The following is an 18,161-nucleotide window of genomic DNA, read 5'->3' on the forward strand; positions in this document are numbered from 1 at the left end:
TAGGAATTGCATTGAATCTGTAGATTGCTTTAGGCAGGATGGTCATTTTGACAATATTAATTCTTCCTAGCCATGAACACAGGATGTGTTTCCATTTATTGGTTTCTTCTTTTATTTCTCTCACGAGTGTCTTGTAGTTTTCAGAGTATAAGTCTTTCACTTCCTTGGTTAGGTTTATTCCTAGGTATTTTATTCTTTTTGATATAATTGTGAATGGAATTGTTTACTTGATTTCTCTTTCTGCTACTTCATTGTTAGTGTATAGGAATGCAACAGATTTCTGTGTATTAATTTTGTATCCCGCAACTTTACTCAATTCAGATAGTAGATCTAGTAGTTTGGGAGTGGATTCTTTAGGGTTTCTTATGTACAATATCATGTTATCTGCAAACAGGGACAGTTTGACTTCTTCCTTACCAATCTGGATGCCTTTTATTTCTTTGTTTTGCCTGATTGCTGAGGTCCATTTTGAAGCCCCTTGACATAAGTAACCCCATTTCATTTTACCTTTCACAACATTAAACTTCAAATTATGGGACAATACAATGTAGAAACATAGCCAAATGAACTTTGTTTCAAATCCCAGATATTACCTATCATACCATCTATTCATCAATATTCTCTTACTACCACACTATAGCTATTAGATCATATTAAACTTGGATTAACAGGATCAAAAAATGTCAACTCTAATTTGTTTTCAGTGCCTGAACTGTTGATTTACTGTTACCCCAACTGAATGCATCTTGATAGCTAACTTGAAATGCTATGACTCACTAAGCTATGAATGAGCATTCAGGAGATGTGGTGGTGAGAAACTGTTTTACAAATAATTTGCTGGATGATGTTGGGTGAGTCATTTAATCTCTCCAGTTCTTAATCTCCTCACTTAAAAATGAGGGACTTGGAGTATTAGATGATTTTCAAGCTTCTCTCTGACTCAAAAAATATGTGATTATATTTCTAAATTAACTAGGGTAGACTTCTTAAAATTAACACCATCAATGGAGGGAATTTAATCAAATTTCATTTCTTTCTATGACATAATTGAACATACTGATCCTGAATGCCATTAAGAGGGCAATTATACTTACCTGTAAGCTTTTCTACTGATTCAAGAGGAAATGCCAAGGTATTCTTGCTTCTAGTCTGAATTCATCCTTAGTGAAAAAAACAAGGACTCTTTTTTGGTAAAATAATTCATTCTTGGGTTAAATTGATGTGGATTAGTGGATCATTGTCAGTGAGTGACCTCTTAGGGGTCTCTCCTTGTCCAATTGACCTTTTCAAACATTTTTAATAGTGACCTGAAGAAAAAATATTTCCCCAATCAAACTTGGGAGAAATACCTAACATGTTAAGACAACAGAATCAGGATTTAAAAAAATCTCCATGGAGCTTAAAAAATAGGCTAAAGGCAAGAAGACAGAAATTAACAGGGACAAAGGTGAAGTTCCATATTTGGGTCTAAAAACACCAGTTATGGAAATACAGAATGTTAAAGAACTAGTTTGACAAAAGCTGCACCCTCTCCTCTCCCTTCCTCTCTCCCCCACCCCCATCTAGCTCCAGAAAGCCCCACACAATGCTGATGGCTCTGCACAAAATCTTAACATGTACACATGCTGGAGTTGCATTAACAACAGTGTTCAGATCAAAGAAAGAAAGTTCACCCTGTACCCTCTACAAATCAAGCCTCACCTGCAAGCAAAGTACTGCTCTAGTTTGGGGCACCGCACTTGCTAAGGGCTGTGAGGAATCCAAAGATTCAAGACACATGTTGAGCTGGACATTCAGCAGGAGGACTTGGAAACTGAGTCTCAGGAAGGCCGCTTCAGGGTCTAGGGATCTGGTTTGGAGAGCAGTGAAAGCGGGCAGGACCAACATCCTTTAGAACAAAGCAAGTGAATGAGAGAGGCCTGCAGCGGCTGGCACTCTTTGCGGGGTGCCGAGGGCCAGGCGGCGGGTCGCGTGCTGATGACGAGGCGTGACGCCTCAGTGGTTGCTGGGGCGCGGCACGGGGATTCGGAGGCCGGGAGCTCCTTTGCCCGACACACCTCTCTTCAGGAGCGGGGGCTGCGACTGTGCCTGGGACGGCCGTTGGGGCCCGGGAACCATGAGCGCGGGGGGCGAGGCCTGCTGCCCCGGGCTGCTGCTGACGCTCAGCTGGCTGCTCCTGGCAGGCCTCCGGGCCGCCTGCGGGGTCAACGATGCCGCTGTCCAGGATCCCAGCTTGGTCCGCGAGGGTGCGGGTGCGGACGAGGCCCATGACGAGGGCAAGACCCAGAGCTTCAGCGAGGCAGACCCCGAGGCTCGGGCTGAGATGGGGCAGGACGGTGAGGGCGCGAGGTGCCCTGGGGGCTGCGGAGGCACCAGTGGAGGCCAAGCCCTCATCTCTGTCCGAGGCCAGTGAAAATTATCCCTGTTAACACCTGTAGGGCTCCCTGGCAAACAGCCCCAAATTTATACCTAATGGCCTCGAAGAAAGATGTGTTATCTCCAAGGTCACAGCAAGATAAACTAATAGCAGCACATATATAGAAATTGCTAAATGTTGCTCTGGACAAGGAAAAAGATGCTTCTCTTAAAGGGGGTAGGAGTTGGAGAGTTGTCTCCCACCGAGGAGAATTATTTTGACTCCCCCTGCAGTTCTGTTGTTCTTTCCCATTGTAGATTTTTTTTTTTTGCCTTTTGTAGTTTCAATTTCTTGAGGTCTTCCTTCTTTCCACATTTGTACTTTGGTTTGGAATTCAATGGAGTTAGAAATTCCTCTTACTGCGACACACGTAGATAAACCAATATGCTGGCAAAGCTGCTCGGAAGCCGCACGTCAGCTGCGTGTTGATATGAAGCAGCCTGTCGGTTAGACTTCCAACCACAGACAAGCAGTGGCAATCGGGAACACCCATGAAGGGATCCAACTAGTGGCATTGTTGGGTAATTCGTGTTAACCAAGGGAGAAGGAGCCTAGGCTTGGTACATAAATTTACCTTATTCTGTTGGCTCATTAAGTAATAAAACTCGACAAGTTGTTGTACATGTTATATTGTTGGTAACCCACGTTGTTGGTAGGTAAAAGGTCAGGTGTAGGTTTGTGGCCATCTAAAGGAGAATGATTCCTTTCCCCAAAAACGACCGAGCTGAGATTCTTTTAACATCAGTAGTCTCATGTCTCCTGTACATGTAGTAGGTGCTGTATTTATAAGACTTTATTTCCAAATAACAAAGAGTGACTGTCAGCTACAGAAAGCAATTGACTATCTGAGGTTAATGGTGGGTTAGAGGTTTGTACTGCCTCGATTACACTATATTATGGACAGCTTGAAAAGGTCCCTGACTGGATATGTGAAAAAGAAGACTAGGGAAAAATATGTTCTGAGTAGCTATTGTTTTTAACTCTGGTTTTAAAAGTAATTGAATTGACAATTTTAGTATTAAATTGGCAAAGGGATAGTTCTAGCTGTAAAATGCTAATAAATGAGTTTAGGCTAAACCCAGTGATGGAGTTAAAATGCCTTAGATTCAAATTCAAATGTCGGCAAGTTACTCTCTCAGTGTCTCATTTTCCTCATCCGCGAACTTAAAGGAGTCTGTGTACCTTCTGGAATGTTATATATACAATTTCGTGCATAGCTGCATTTACCTGGGGAGAGAGAGAATCCAGAACTTTAAACAACCTGAGGTGTCTAAAATCTGAAAGCTTCCAGAACCATTATTAAAATACGGCAAAGCCCCTCTTAACCCTCAGTGATGGAAACACAGTCATCACCACTTACTACCAATGGACTCTTTTTTTGTTTTACTTTTAAGGCATTTTACAAATGATTTACAAAGAAAAGAAAGGGATAGTGAAAGTTTATTTGAAAATTTAGTAAGAATTTAAACATGAAAAACCCCAAATTTTTATTCTGTATTTCCTGGTTTTGAGGAAAAACCCTATATTGTCAAAGTACTTTGAATGCAACTAAATGTTCATTATATTATGCATGAATCGGGACTACATCCCCCTTGTAAATACTGATTCTAGATTTCAAGTACACGTGTAAAATGTTCTAGCTTATCATGGCTCTGGTTCTATTTGCATTTGCATTGTCAAAACATGATACTTTTGAAAACTGAAGGCACACTTTTTTTGAAGAGAAGACTGGTGTCCTTTGCTCCATAATTGCAAAACATTTTCATTTTAGATTTATAAACACTAATTAGAATGAGTAGTTCCAATGAATTTTATATCTACATCATCTATTTTCTTTCAGTCATCTTTGTATATATACCTGTCATCATGATTTGTCCATTTACAAAGCTTATCAAGTAGATTCTGGTATATAAACAATTTAAAAAGGAAAGCATGGTCCAGACTATTTTCACAAAATATTTCAGGATCAAATCCTTTCTGTTAAAAGACTAACTGGTTGAGATTACTGCACATCCTTTTCATTCTTAGAAATATAATGATCATTTATTGATTCTCGAGTTAGAGATAATTCATCTAGGATAGTCATCTAAGATACCAGCTGTCACTCCTTTTGAAATCATCTTCAACATTATTAGCATCTTAAGTGCTGCGGTCTTTGCTCATCTTCTGATTCATCCAATAATTGTGAAATTTCTTGTCAGTTTTCTTCTCTTTACCATTATAGTCAAAAGAAAACTCTAAAAATCTCAATGGTGTTCAGTGAAAGCTGAAAATAGACTGCAGGAAAGGTGCCTCTAGATTTCTTTGATATCTTCCTGAAAGATGATGCAATATTTTGAGCAAAAAGCAGTAAGAAAACATGTTGTAATAGCTATGATTTATTTCACAATTACATCATCTTTCTAGGCAATTCCAAACATTCTTCCATTTTATTGTTTAAGTCTTTTTAGCAAACATAGTTGGGGATAACTGATGAGTGATAATGCAATCCATCATTATGGATGATAGCATGTTTCAAAACACAGGAAAGGTCACTAAATGTCATGTTAGACTTACACCTTTTATACTGCTTTACATTTTATGCCTTTAATAACCCTTATGCCTTTTATAAATCTTAGGGTTTAGTTATACCAACATTAAAGCTACATAATTGCCAACTTGAATGAGTTCTATAAAATGAGCTTTATCCTATACAAATATAACTATTTTTTCTCTTTTTCTTTGGAAGATCTCCAAGAAAGAATATAAGTCATGAAATATCAATCCTACAAATCAACTCTCAAAAAAGAAACTCAAAAATTAAAATTCTACTCTGATGGTGTATACCAACAGTTAAAGTGTGCTATCCAAAATTGAGGAGAACAGTCCAGGGTCTGGTCAGAACAAAAAATGAAGGATCATTATCTGCATCATTGTGGGATGCCAGGCTTTTGTCTGCACAGTCCAAGACTCAGTAGATTTTTAGGGAAGCCTCATCACACTCTTGACTCCTATTGAACTCATTATTAAACTCTCCACTAATTTTCACCTATTATTCTATAAAATTAAGACTGCCTATGCAGTATTTGGGGGACAGTTGACTTCTCAGCTGGACTTCTAATGCAGGGCTTTTTATTTCTCTAAGATTTCATTTTATTAGATTTACCCATTATTCCATCCTGTCATATCCAATCCTGATTTATCTTCAAACATGTTTGCTATCCTTCCTAGTTTTGCAAATTCACCTGGGATGATATCAGTATTTTCCAAGTCAGTAATAAAAGTTGTTAAATAGCACAGAGTTCTGTGACACAACATGCCTTCCACATTTACACCAACCAGTTAATTAGTTTCAGTGGATCTTACTGTTTAACAAGTTATGCAAAACACTTAACTAACATTCAGGCTATATTCTCTCTTTATATTCATAGGTATGTAATGGGAAATTTTGACAAATAACACGCTGAAGTCTAGATTCATGTAATTTCCCAACCCATCATTTTAGAATTTTCATCAAAAAAGGAAGTCATTGTATGACCTAATGGGCACTCAAGACCAAAAAGGACGTCAGATACCATCTGATTAAATATTTCTTTTCTTAAGAGAATTTAAGTAATTTTCCAAAAATAGCATAGGTAGTGAATAGTATAGCTGATTGACTATTTTTCAATAGTTTTTGAAAAGGTTACATTAAAGAGTCTAGTACTTAATCTGCCACCTGTGTTTTCTATGCTCAAGATTTGGCTTTTAATTTATATCTCATAATGTGTCAGCAGAAAGTATCCAAGCATTTCAGGCAAAAATTATAATTCAAAATTGGTCATCATGATAGTTCAAATAATTTAACAAAGTCAATATTGATTTACTTAACATATATACATCAAGTGCTTACTGTGTATTCAAGGCATATATTTGGTGCTTGTAAGTATAGAAGTGTTTATGAAAATATTATAGTAATCAAAATCAGAAAAAAATCTTAGAATTATATGGAATAAGTACAAAATGAGAATGAATGAAGTTATATCTTAAGCATGTTTGTAACATTCTTTAAGTTACAGAATGCTTTCATACACATTATCTCATTTAATCCTTATCCTTATAGTAATCAAATGAGAAAGGTCCTCCTGTGCAAATTTTACAGAAGGGTAAAATAGACCTGAAAGAGTTTAAGTAGTTTGCTTAAACTCAAAACAGCTAATTAGTGGTACAAACAGCAATCTGGACTCCAAGTCTGATGTACTCCGATGTAATATTGTTGCCTCGGGATACAATGCCTTTTAAAAATTGTCCTCTAACAACTCATTTAGTGTTTTCTTGTGTCAAGATTTTAGTTCTAGTCTGTTATGAAGAATTGGTTATATACTACAGCAAGTAGAATTCATGTCAAACTTCAGAATGATTAGAAAAACACATATGATTTAAAACCAGCAATATTTATTGTATTGTATTATTATAAAACACTTGTGTACTTTTAGATTATCCTGCTAAAAAAAAGTGTTGAAATAAATTCTTAGGGAAAGTTTGCCATCTTAACCTTGGAATAAGTAGAACCAATCTGTAACATATAAGTTCAATGAACTCTCAGTATAAAGATTTCTTTTTGATGGAAATGATACACTAAATTTTTTTGGAAAATAGAAAACAGGACAAAATAGGCCTTAAAATTAGCAGGCTTTTTTTGTGTTTTTCTGACCTTCTATAGAACTTTAACTCATCAGGTACTAAACTGAAGAAAAAATTATTTTAAAGTTATATACAAGGTTTAAATACAAACCTGTGCAAATTATTAACTAATTTAGTTTACTGTTTTAAGGGTTTAGGCCTCTTTTGATTTAAACAATAATAGATGTACTAGGAATGGAATTGCTTTTCTGATTTATTAAAACAAAAAATGTCAGATTCCCATACAATAAGTGCTTGTATATTCCATCCCCTAATAGGAGATTTTCACTTACAAAAGTTTTCATATGATTAAATAATGTATCTTTGCACTTTATGTTTAGTTTCAAATATGACAGCAGTCAAAGAAGTAGAATTTGGGATGTGCACTGTTACATGTGGTAAGTAGCATGGAGCAGATAAATAATGTTGTAATTTTGGAGGGAGGGAAGGTAAAAACAGTGTGGGAATTTTTATTTGTAACTTGTATACTCTCACTCATCTCTCATTGATATCTGTTTCTAGTAAGTATAATTTATACACAAAACTCAAACTGATTGCTTTAAAAGGTAGGATGTTTTCAGTTCATGCTCCTAAGCTTTATTTTAAGCCAGCTCCCTATAATTTTTTGGCACATAAACCGCCTTACCAAAGTAAAATTTTCTCTTTCTCACAGATGTTCAGAAGATGAAAGATCTTCTGATGCATCTCACAGATGTCTTCCCACATTCTGTGTTGTCAAATCTGTCAAGAATTTACTTATTTGTAATAGTCCATTCTAAATTCTACATTTGTCCTATTTATATGTTATGTCTTTGGGAAAAGAGGTATTGGCTTGCTGGGGAAGATAATATTCAAAGACTATTACTTATTTTGATCATTCCTTGAATAGAAATTGGACATAAAATTTCTTACAACCTGGGAGTGGGCTTAAGGCTACGTACACATGCTCTAATAGACTGATGCTGCTGGTTAGAAGACAGTCTTTTAAGAACCATTTTGAGAACCACTGTAGCACGCTGAGAAGACAATAGATAATATACAATGAAATTAAGTTTATTCCAAACAGAATCTGCCTAGGAAAAAAAATTATGGGAGGGAAGGACAAAAACCAGAGAGTAAGAAGACAGAAAATCCATGCAAACCTAGATCAGATTTTTTTTTTCTTGGTTAAAAATTATACTTGAAGTGTTTCTACTTTAGGTAGCATTTTTCTATTCTGGTAAAATATAACTAACATAAAACTTACTATTTCAATCATTTTAAAATGTACAATGCAGTAACATTAAGTTTGTTTGCATTGTTCTGCAACCATTACCACCATCCATGTCCAGAACTTTTTCATCTTCCCAAACTGAAACCACGTCTCCATTAAACACTAACACCCCACTCCTAGCTTCCCCCAGCTCCTGGCAACTATGATTCAACTTTCTGTTTGTTGAGATATTTTTAAACCTATTTTTTACCTTACCCAATCAGAGTCAGAAAATAAAAGGAATCCGTGTAATAAACCTGTGATTATTCATTTGCAATTTGCATTTTTTTGTTGCTTATTTGAGAGATTTTCACAGGTAGAGAATTATTTTTATGACGTTATATTGTCTTTATCATTTAAAGATGTGTTTCAGAAACTATATTCATTCAACAAATTATTTTTCTGTTTTTTGTTTGTTGTGTGTAGATTTTTTGCCTACTATGTGCCAGGCATTGTTATAGGTGCTGGGAACAGAGCAGTGAACAAAGCAGAGGAGACTCTTTGCCTTCAAGGGATGTATATTTTAATAGGGGCAAAGAGATAAGTAATATATAAAACATAATATGTCAGATGGTATTAAATTCTAAGGAGAAAAAATAAACCAGAAAAGGCATTATTTCACATTCAAAGTAGTTTTCAAATATTTTTAAATGTTTTCAACTTAGAACTATTTGAAGGAAAAAATACATTAGTGAAAATTCTGTTGAACTCCCATAATAATGTTTTAGCAGTCAAAAGTTTTCCTGGAATACCCAGGCAGATGTTTAGGCGTTACTTGGACTTAGAGAAAATCATACTTACATATATCATAGTAATGAACTGTATTTGGTTAAGTAAAAAAATTCATGAACATCTACTTGGAAAATATTTTGTGCATTTCAGAATAAGGCTGTGCTTCTGGAGAAGCAGCTTTCATAAATACAAGTGAAGCCATACTACAGCCATTCTTAGGCATCTGTCTTAATCAAAAGAGACCTTTTCACTTCCAGCCTCTCATCTTCTTATCTCATATGGGGTCCTCTTCCTTGCTACTCAAAGTTTAGTCCACAGACCACCTTCCAGCATTGCTTGGAAGCTTGTTAGAAATGCAGAATATCAGGACTCACTCCAGACCTACCAAATCAGAATTTGCATATTCATAAGATCTCCAGGTGATCTGCATGCATTCTGAAGTTGGAAAGTTCTGTTGTAAACCATTTGTAGACTCCAAGTTTCTCTGGGCCTTGAGAAAGGGTTTTATGATTAATATCTTGTAGGGGCTGAAAGAGGGCATCTGGTAGACGAGGAAGTCAAGATGCACTCTTCCTTAGTCTCTGACCACACAGTCTTATCACAGAACACGTTCAGCATGTTGCTGAGCCAGCCTTTCTCGACTCCCTCAGTTCTGTGATGAAAGGCATAGTCAGTGGAGATCTGTGATCAGTTAGTAAAGACTTGATTTCTTATTACAAAAATGTGTGGCAACTCTAAAGACAGTATCCTGTTAGAAATGGAGATTCCATTAATAGTTTGTCCTGCTGTATCTAATATGAAACTTTACCAATGTAAATGTTAAAAAGAATCACTTATGTTAAAATGTGATTTTGAAATTCCCTCCAAAAGCTCTGCTCTCCCCACTTCTAAAAGTTCCGTGGTCAAATAAATTTGGGAAATCATGTGCACTCCTATTATTTAATCAAATCTAAGAAGCACATTTTATGCATCTCTGGAAAGGAAAAATGTTGCCAATTTCTGACATGTTGTCAATTCTGAGATGCATTCTGATTTTAAAGATGTTAAAAAAATGTAAAAAAAAGATGTCAAAAGATGTAAAAAAAATTTACATCTTGGATCAATGAAAGTTTACACACAATAGTGCATTAATTTACTAGCATATTAAAAGTTTCCCCAAAGTCCATAGTTAAGAGTTGCCTTTAATTTTATTTAATCTATCATTTTATAAAGTGTATAATCATGGAATCCTCTTTCTTATGGTAACAGCTAAAGGAACTAGTGCTTCATGTAACTCACTTTGGGAAATGCTGTTTTTGAAATAATTCAAAATGAGAGGCCAAAAAATGTCTACATGTTGTCATCCTGAATTTAGGAATTTCATTTGAAATTAAGAGAAAGGTCTCAAAAAGACCTAGATGAATAAGGAAACTTTGAAATTAGGTTTTCTTAACATTTGCTGATTTCTTTTGCCAAAGGTATTGGTATTAGAGAAGTTATATTAACAAATGGATGCCCTGGAGATGAATCCAAGTGTATCATACGGGTGGAGGAATGCCGTGCGCCAGTGGATTGTGGCTGTAAGTTGGTCTCTGTATTGGAGGGATACTGAGGGCAAGGGTTGACCCTGGGGAAATGTCTTTAACCTCAGGTTGCCACAACTGGAAGGAGGTAATACTGAAAGAAATCATAATAAAACACTTTAAACAGTTTTAGTTCTGAGTAACGTTCTGCTTTTGTTACACATTTTTCTTAAATGTCTAAAATTTAACATATCTTCTGTGTAATGCACTGGAACCTTATTGTACTCCGGTTCTGTGGCCAAGGCGGTCCTATAGTGGAACGCTTCTGACACTTTGGTTGACATTTTGTGAGTAGGTTGATAAACCTTAAACTGGGAACTTTGAGAACTGTTTTATATCGAACTACACTACTCTGAGATTTCCTTATCCTTAAGGGGGTCCCTAACTTGTAAATTGGAAGCCACTCATACATCTCAAAGTTTAATGGCTCACTAAGCTGATTTCCTGGCTGTACTTCTTTTCCACAATTTATTCTGGAGAAGCAGCAGTCAGCTATGGGTCTCCCACCTGCTTCTTTGGGTGACTTTATCTGCATTCATCACTCCTCTCTGTTCCTCTACATTCAAACTCTTAATAATAACTTTGCTAACTTCCAGAACATAATTGATTTTAAAATCAAAAGCAGCTTTTAAAAGTAGCATTATGTATAAAGCAACTTACAGTGCCTAATGGTATATATGCATTTAATTTTTCTTTTTTTCAGGGGGCAAACCAATTTCAGAAAGTCTTGACAGTGTTAGACTGGCATGTAGTCATACATCTCCCATAAACCGTTTCAAGTATGTTTGGAAGCTTCTCAAGCCAGACCAAGTGAGTAATGAATGTATGTAACTTGGTGCTTTCTAGTGAGTAATACAATTTGTTTCCCAGTGCTTGATGACTATCTGAACACTTCCTCTTTAAAAGCAATTTGCAAAAATGAAGTTAAAACCATACAGCTTTATTATTATTAGGATTTTATATTTTTCCATTATTAATGAGGCTAAGACTTGATATATTTCTTAGGGTCAGCTTTTATCAGAATTTAGAAACATCCATTTTGTATAGAGTATTCTATTGTAGAAGGAAGGTCTCATTTGCGTAACAGAGGAGTTATATAATGGTAACAGTAGCTAACATTAATTGAGGGCTGAGTAAGCACTGGAAATGCATGGAGTGCTAGAGTGTCTTTTAACCCACATAACAATCCTGAGGTAATTCCTATTATTACACCCATTTTACAGATAAGTAACTGAGATGTAGAGGGTAAACTGTCCTACGGGACATAGGCAGGAAATGGTAGGTTTGGTCCTGGATGTCTGGATTGTCTGACTCTGAAACGTACATATGTGATTCCTGTCCTAGACAGATGGATAGTGATTCTTCTTCTGATATGGGAAATAAATTGCTTCCAACCTTATGCTTCCATGAATAATGTTGATACTTCTGTTTTTCTTTTTAAATAGCAACCTGTTATACTTTCACATGATTCAGCAATCATCGAAGTAACCAGGGACATTCACCCCTTGGCTTTCCAGTGCGACACCTTTGATAATAATGAACTAGTAGCATCTATTAAATTCACAGTCTATACAACAAGTGGTAAGTGCCCAGCCAAGTTTTAGTTTAGTTACATCAAACTTTAAAGAGCATCAAAATCACCTGGAGTGCTTGTTGAAACACAGATCTCTAGCCCTGTTGGGACTAGATCTGTGTTTGAACAAGCCCCAACCCCATTTTCTGATTCAGTAGTTCTCTGGTGGGAATGGCACAAGACTGCATTTCTAACAAGTTCCCAGGTACTCCTAGCCCAGAGACCACATCTAATTTTGAGAACCACTGGTTTATATTATTTATTCTTTTCTACAAGGTAGTCTCAATTTCTTTTTCACATGGAGTCAGATGTGTCTCACTTTGAGAACTTGTTCTATTCCTGAAGTATCTCCAAAGAACAGTCCTCTAACTTGAATTATCTTCTTTATTACCTCTGTCACAAAAGTGAAAATGGATACGTGGAGTTCTTATGAATGCTAAGTAAAATTTCGGTACAGTGATGTCATAAAGAAAGATTAAGAAACATTATGTAAAATCATGTCTCTTTAAAAATTACTCATTTGAAGAAAATATTTTTTGATGAAACAATGCAGTTCTTAATATATGTCACAAAAGGCAAATCTTGTCCTGAGCATAATTTTACATGTTAGAAACTGTGCTTCCCCTGCAAAATGAATCAATGTGCATGTCCTTTGAATTTAAATTATGATGTCTGATATATCCAAATGATTATTTCCTTTTGATAAATTGCCCTTAGCCATTTTTACTATCATCTGTGTTAAGAGTTGGGGAGGGGGGCTGTTCTCAGTTCTTGTAAGAATCTAATCAAGACTCAGGAACCTTTTCCCAGAAAAATGCCCACATGTATAGACATACCAAAAAGGCATCTGTAATTTTAAGGGAGTTCATGGATTTCTTGAAGCTTTTTTTCAATCACAAGTAAAAAATTTATGCTACAGTCTTGAGATACCATACAACATAACACCCTTTACTGAAATGGAAACAAATTGTTCAGGGGATGATTTTAAATAATAAAACATTTATAACTTTCTTTGACATGTTGTTTAGTATCTTTAAAAAACATTGCTATGGTGAAAGCTAATAATCTTACTCCTATGTTGGGATATCAGGTGCTATCAAAAGGATAATTCCAATAAAGTGCTATAAAAAAGCAAAAAAGGACCAAACATTATGAAGAAAAAATTTTCCATGAGCCCTAGTTTAGGATATAAAAGGTTTCAGGGGTCACTCTCAGTTTTTGTCCCCACAGCCTGGCTCTTGTTAGGACTGACCAGTGGTTAGTTCTTCCCGTGATTAGAAGGCAACATGAATTTGTTAGTCTGTGAGCTAAGGGCTTGAACAGGCCCCAAAATGTTAGCACTTAAATGAGACAGAGTTGACTTTGCTCTCTCCTAGAGGCAGTCTGGGGCTGGTGGGATAGCTCTGCCAACTCACTGCATGCACTGGTTAAATGACAACGTGTTTTCTGAGCACTTTGGTATTAGTTTCTTTTAAAAATGACAATGGGGTGCACCACTGCAACAGACCTTTTTTGGTTTAATGAAAATATCCCAACCATCCCCTTATATATCAGATTTTTCACTTCTACAATAGTTGCCTTTCAATAATTAGGCATTATTATGGATTGAATTGTGTCCACCTAAAAAAATACTCATATCCCAACTTCCAGAACCTCAGAAAGTGACTGTATCTGGAAATAGGGTCATTGCAAATGTAATTAGTTCAGTCAAGATAAAGTCATACATGCTAGAGTAGAGCAGACCTTTAGCCCAGTATGATGGGGGTCCTTCTAAGAAGGAAATTTGCACACGGACACACAGAGAGAAGACACAGACACACACGAAGATAACATGTGAAAATGGAGATTGGAGCGATGCTGCCAGAAGCCAGGGAACATCTGGGGCTGCCAGGAGCTGGAAGGGGAAAGGAAACATCCTCCCCACAGCCTTGGAGAGAGCATGGCCTTACCAACTCCTTGTACTCACTTTTAGCCTCCAGATCTGTGAGATGATAAATTTCTGTTGTTTTTAAGTCACCCAGTTTGTGATACTTTGTTACAGTGGCCCTAGAAAACCAATACAAACATTAGTTTTTATGAAAAGGGAGCACTGAAACTCAGCCTTCATTAGAAGATTTTAATAGGAAATGCAGCCTGTTTTTGTATTATATCTGAAAGTAATCTAAGCGATCTTTTCAAGAAGACTACAGTTGAAATGAACTAAAATCTTCATACTCCTAGTCTCTATCCTCTCTTGGTTAATATTGCAGAATAGTGAATGAATGGAAAGGAATTTTGCATTTCTCCTTCTCAGGTTTCAGTCCTAAAAGGTATCTTTTATTTGAGCTTAAACAATTCCACTGCTTCTATAAATCTAAAATTATAAAAAATAAAAACATTTTAAAAATCCAACAATGTTGGAATGTAAATATGATGTAATTTCTCTACATACTTATTTAGTGAGATCACTGTATTGAATTTATAGCTCTAGAACTAGCAACGAAAATGAAAAATTATACTCCGTGGTATTTAAAGAGTAGGAATAAAATCCAGACAAATAAGCAGTTGAGATTGCCCGTACAGGAAACTACTTCTGATAGAGTAGTACTTACCGAAATTAAAATATTAAAGTATAAAATATAGCTTGCACAAATCATTAAACCTCTCTGAACGTTGATATGCTTATCTGTATAACTCAATAGCTTCATCAGATGATCTCTCTAGTCCTTCCCCCACATGAATCTTTTATAATTTTGTGATTTAGGAAAGCCACATGAAGACTATATATAATTCACGAGTAATACTTGATGTAAATCAGCTTTTCACCTATTTCACCAAAGAACAGAAAGATATGGGAGAAAATGTTTGATTTAAAAGTGGTATGCGATATTTGTATGAAAAAGAAAAAGAGCTTCCCCTGCCTTATAATATATACAAAACTTAGGAATACATCATAGTCCTAAATGTAAAAGCTAAAACTATAAAGCTTTAATAAGGAGACATAGGAGAATATCTGCACGATTTAGGAGGAGGCAAGGGTTTCTTGGATATGACTCAGGAAACAATCACCATAAAAGGAAACATTGATAAATTAGGCTTAATCAAAATTTAAACACTTCAACTCATTAAAAGAAGTCATTCGAAAAATGAATAGGCAAGCCAAAATCTGGGAGAGAAAATTCACAAAGCATGTCCAACCAGTCCAACCAGTTTGGGGAAAGATCTTACAGTTTCTTGGAAAACTAAGTGTTCCCCTACCTTATGACCCAGCAGTTCCACTCACAGGTATGTATTCAAGAGAAATGATAATGTATGTTCACAAAACGACTTGTACAAAAGTGTTCATAGCAGCTTATTTATAATAGCCCCAAACTGGAACAGCCTAGGTGACATCAGTAGGACAATGAATATACAAATTGGAATACTATTTAGTAATAAGAAAAAATTGGTGGATACATGCAACAATATGAGTGAATCTCTAAAGCATGCTGAGTAAAAAAGAAAAGCCTTACACAGAAGAATAAATAGTCTATGCTTCCATTCCTATGAAGGCAGCACTAATCTATGGTGGAAAAGAAAATCAGGGCAGTAGTTATCTCTGAAGGATGGGACACAAGTTGTGTTGAAATGCACCAAAAAAATAAGATGGATCAGTGGACTGATAGAAGGCTGGGTAGGTGGATATTAAAATGCTGAAGGTGGTGTATAAGTGGTGGGAACCCAGGATGTTCATTATCAAATTGCTTCAACTTTTCTGTGTGTTTGGAAAGGACATTTCCAATGTACAGAACAAGTTCATTAATCACTTTCTTCCCAATATTTTTGTCTGTATTTTTCTAGAGTTGTTCTTCAAATATAAACTTTCAATTCAGATTTCCATTTCTTTTTTTTTTTTCCAGTGGTAATAATCATCAGGTGTGTGTTTTTTTTCTCTAGAGTTGCAGGTGAGAAGATTAAGCCGACCAGAAACTGATGCAGTCCTAGTGTTTGTGCTGACCATTGGAGTCATTATGTGTATATTCGTGATCTTTATACTGATCTTCATAATTATAAACTGGTAGGTGGAAGACTGGAACTTAGTCATCGTTCTTGGTTGACATCCTCTTTGTCTGCCCTTCCCTTTTACAGTAAATCCACAGCCCTATTCAAGATGCCTCCCACATGGTTCTTAAAACTGTCCAAAACCCTTCCTCCCTCTAGCCACCATCCTAGTTCAGGCTCCCTAATGTTATGACTTGCTTCCAAGCCATAAGAGAGCTTAAAATGCAGTTTTTACAATTTTACAGAATAGTTGATAAAAAAAAAGTTTATTGAATAAATTTTGTATTGTCCAAACTCTAAAACTTACTGTAACCTACTAATTCATTGATATGAGAATGAGAATATTTCTAATACCTATGTGAGCGTTATACCCTGATAGGTCCCTCTGAGGGCCCATCTGCTACATCACAATACATCACAAACTAAAATCATGTACAAGAAGGCATGTCTATATCTAAATATATCTAAATAAGTAAATATGAATCTTAGTTTTAGTTTTCATTTCATAAGAGATATTTTTGTTTTTGTTTTTGCTTATTCTCCCAGGGTGGCAGTCAAGGCTTTCTGGGAGACAAAAGCCTCAACAACTGACATACAATCTGAGCCGAATTTAGTGAAATAACAAATATACCACTGCTCTTGACCAGTCACCCACAGAAATACGTGGACGTGAAGATGCTGAATGAAATGAATGATCTACAGATGATATGTAACAAAACAAAGGATATTAGAGCATATCAGATGCATTATTATAAAAATAAAATATATAGTAAAACAGTTTGATAATAGTGTACATGACTTACCATAGTCTGAACGTAGTGCAGTATGAGAAGGGGCTGTTTAGGTTCAGTGCATCTTTCTGGTGGTAATTATCAAGAATTATTTTTAATTCTCAACATTTACAATTTAAGATAATCACTTGGTAGCATTTATCTAGACACACACACACACACACACACACACGAGCGCGCGCGTACACACACACACACACACACACACACACACACACACACACAGAATCTTCTAAAAACAATTTGATCGGTTCTAAAGTGATTTTCCTGTTCTGTCCCAAACAAGAAAAACGTGCCTTGCATATCAGACTTTCTCCACACTGAGAGCATTGGATTGAACTTGCTAGAGCACTCATACTTCAGAATCTCTGCAGGGCATGTAACACACAAAGCATTCCTTGTAAGAGAGGAAGTAATAATAACAACTATAATAACCAGCACTACCATGTACCAAGCATTGCTCAAAGCATTTCACATGTACTAGGTAATTTCATTATGATTGTATACAGGCTACATGTAAAGAACAACTGGGGAGGAGCTTGGAGGTGACTGAATAAATGACATGAATTTAACATGCCCTTCATTTGTCACAGAAAAACAGTCAAAGACTTTTGAATGGCTATTGATAAGTACCTTCACTGTACTTGGAATGTAGGCAATAACATCTCAGTCACTGCCTTTTTGTGCTGTGTTATTATGTGATACAGCTATAGGCAATTATCAATCAAGATAGCAAAGCATCGGATCATTTATTTGGTTTAGCAGATTCATCAGAAATTAATTCTGAGAGGTTATGATAGTGGCACAAAATACATTTAACTGTTTATTTAGACAAACTCTAGGCCAACTTTATTGCTTTCATTATAGAATTCATCTGATGACAGCATTAACTTTGCACATTTGTGAAGACATTGTAAATGGGCATTTATGGCATACCTCTCTGTAGAAGCCTAGAAATTGGCTGCCTAGAGTTACCCGTGCTTTCTGTTTTAAGCATTTGTATTTGAAAGAAACAATGAAGAATTGGCTAGAAAATTATTTTGTTATCTGCTGTGGGAATTCCACTAGAGACTTTAAGTGAAAAGAAATTGTTTAAATAAAATCTTCCATAAGAATAGCTTTTTTGTGACACCTCTCATCCCCCTCAGACAAGTATGAAAATAAAATCATCCTT

General features: G+C 36.0%; 1 protein-coding gene across 1 annotated transcript; it reads left to right on the top strand.

Annotated features, from left to right (window-relative positions):
- Positions 1-2,116: 2,116 nt before the first annotated feature.
- SPACA1 (sperm acrosome associated 1) lies at positions 2,117-16,818 on the top strand. The gene is made up of 7 exons (XM_036912291.2): positions 2,117-2,336; positions 7,399-7,455; positions 10,499-10,600; positions 11,307-11,413; positions 12,049-12,184; positions 16,092-16,212; positions 16,743-16,818. The coding sequence occupies exons 1-7, from the start codon at positions 2,117-2,119 to the stop codon at positions 16,816-16,818; spliced, it is 819 nt and encodes a 272-aa protein (XP_036768186.2).
- Positions 16,819-18,161: the final 1,343 nt, after the last annotated feature.

This window comes from Manis pentadactyla, chromosome 12, assembly GCF_030020395.1.
Source record: "Manis pentadactyla isolate mManPen7 chromosome 12, mManPen7.hap1, whole genome shotgun sequence".
NCBI classification, from domain to species: Eukaryota; Metazoa; Chordata; class Mammalia; order Pholidota; family Manidae; genus Manis; species Manis pentadactyla.

Bases quoted from the DNA above. Each gene is read 5' to 3' on its own strand.
- SPACA1 (XM_036912291.2), top strand. From the start codon at position 2,117: ATGAGCGCGGGGGGCGAGGCCTGCTGCCCCGGGCTGCTGCTGACGCTC. The intron at 7,456-10,498 runs GTAAGTAGCATG...CTTTTGCCAAAG, and splicing joins GATGTGCACTGTTACATGTG to GTATTGGTATTAGAGAAGTT. The intron at 10,601-11,306 runs GTAAGTTGGTCT...TCTTTTTTTCAG, and splicing joins TGCGCCAGTGGATTGTGGCT to GGGGCAAACCAATTTCAGAA.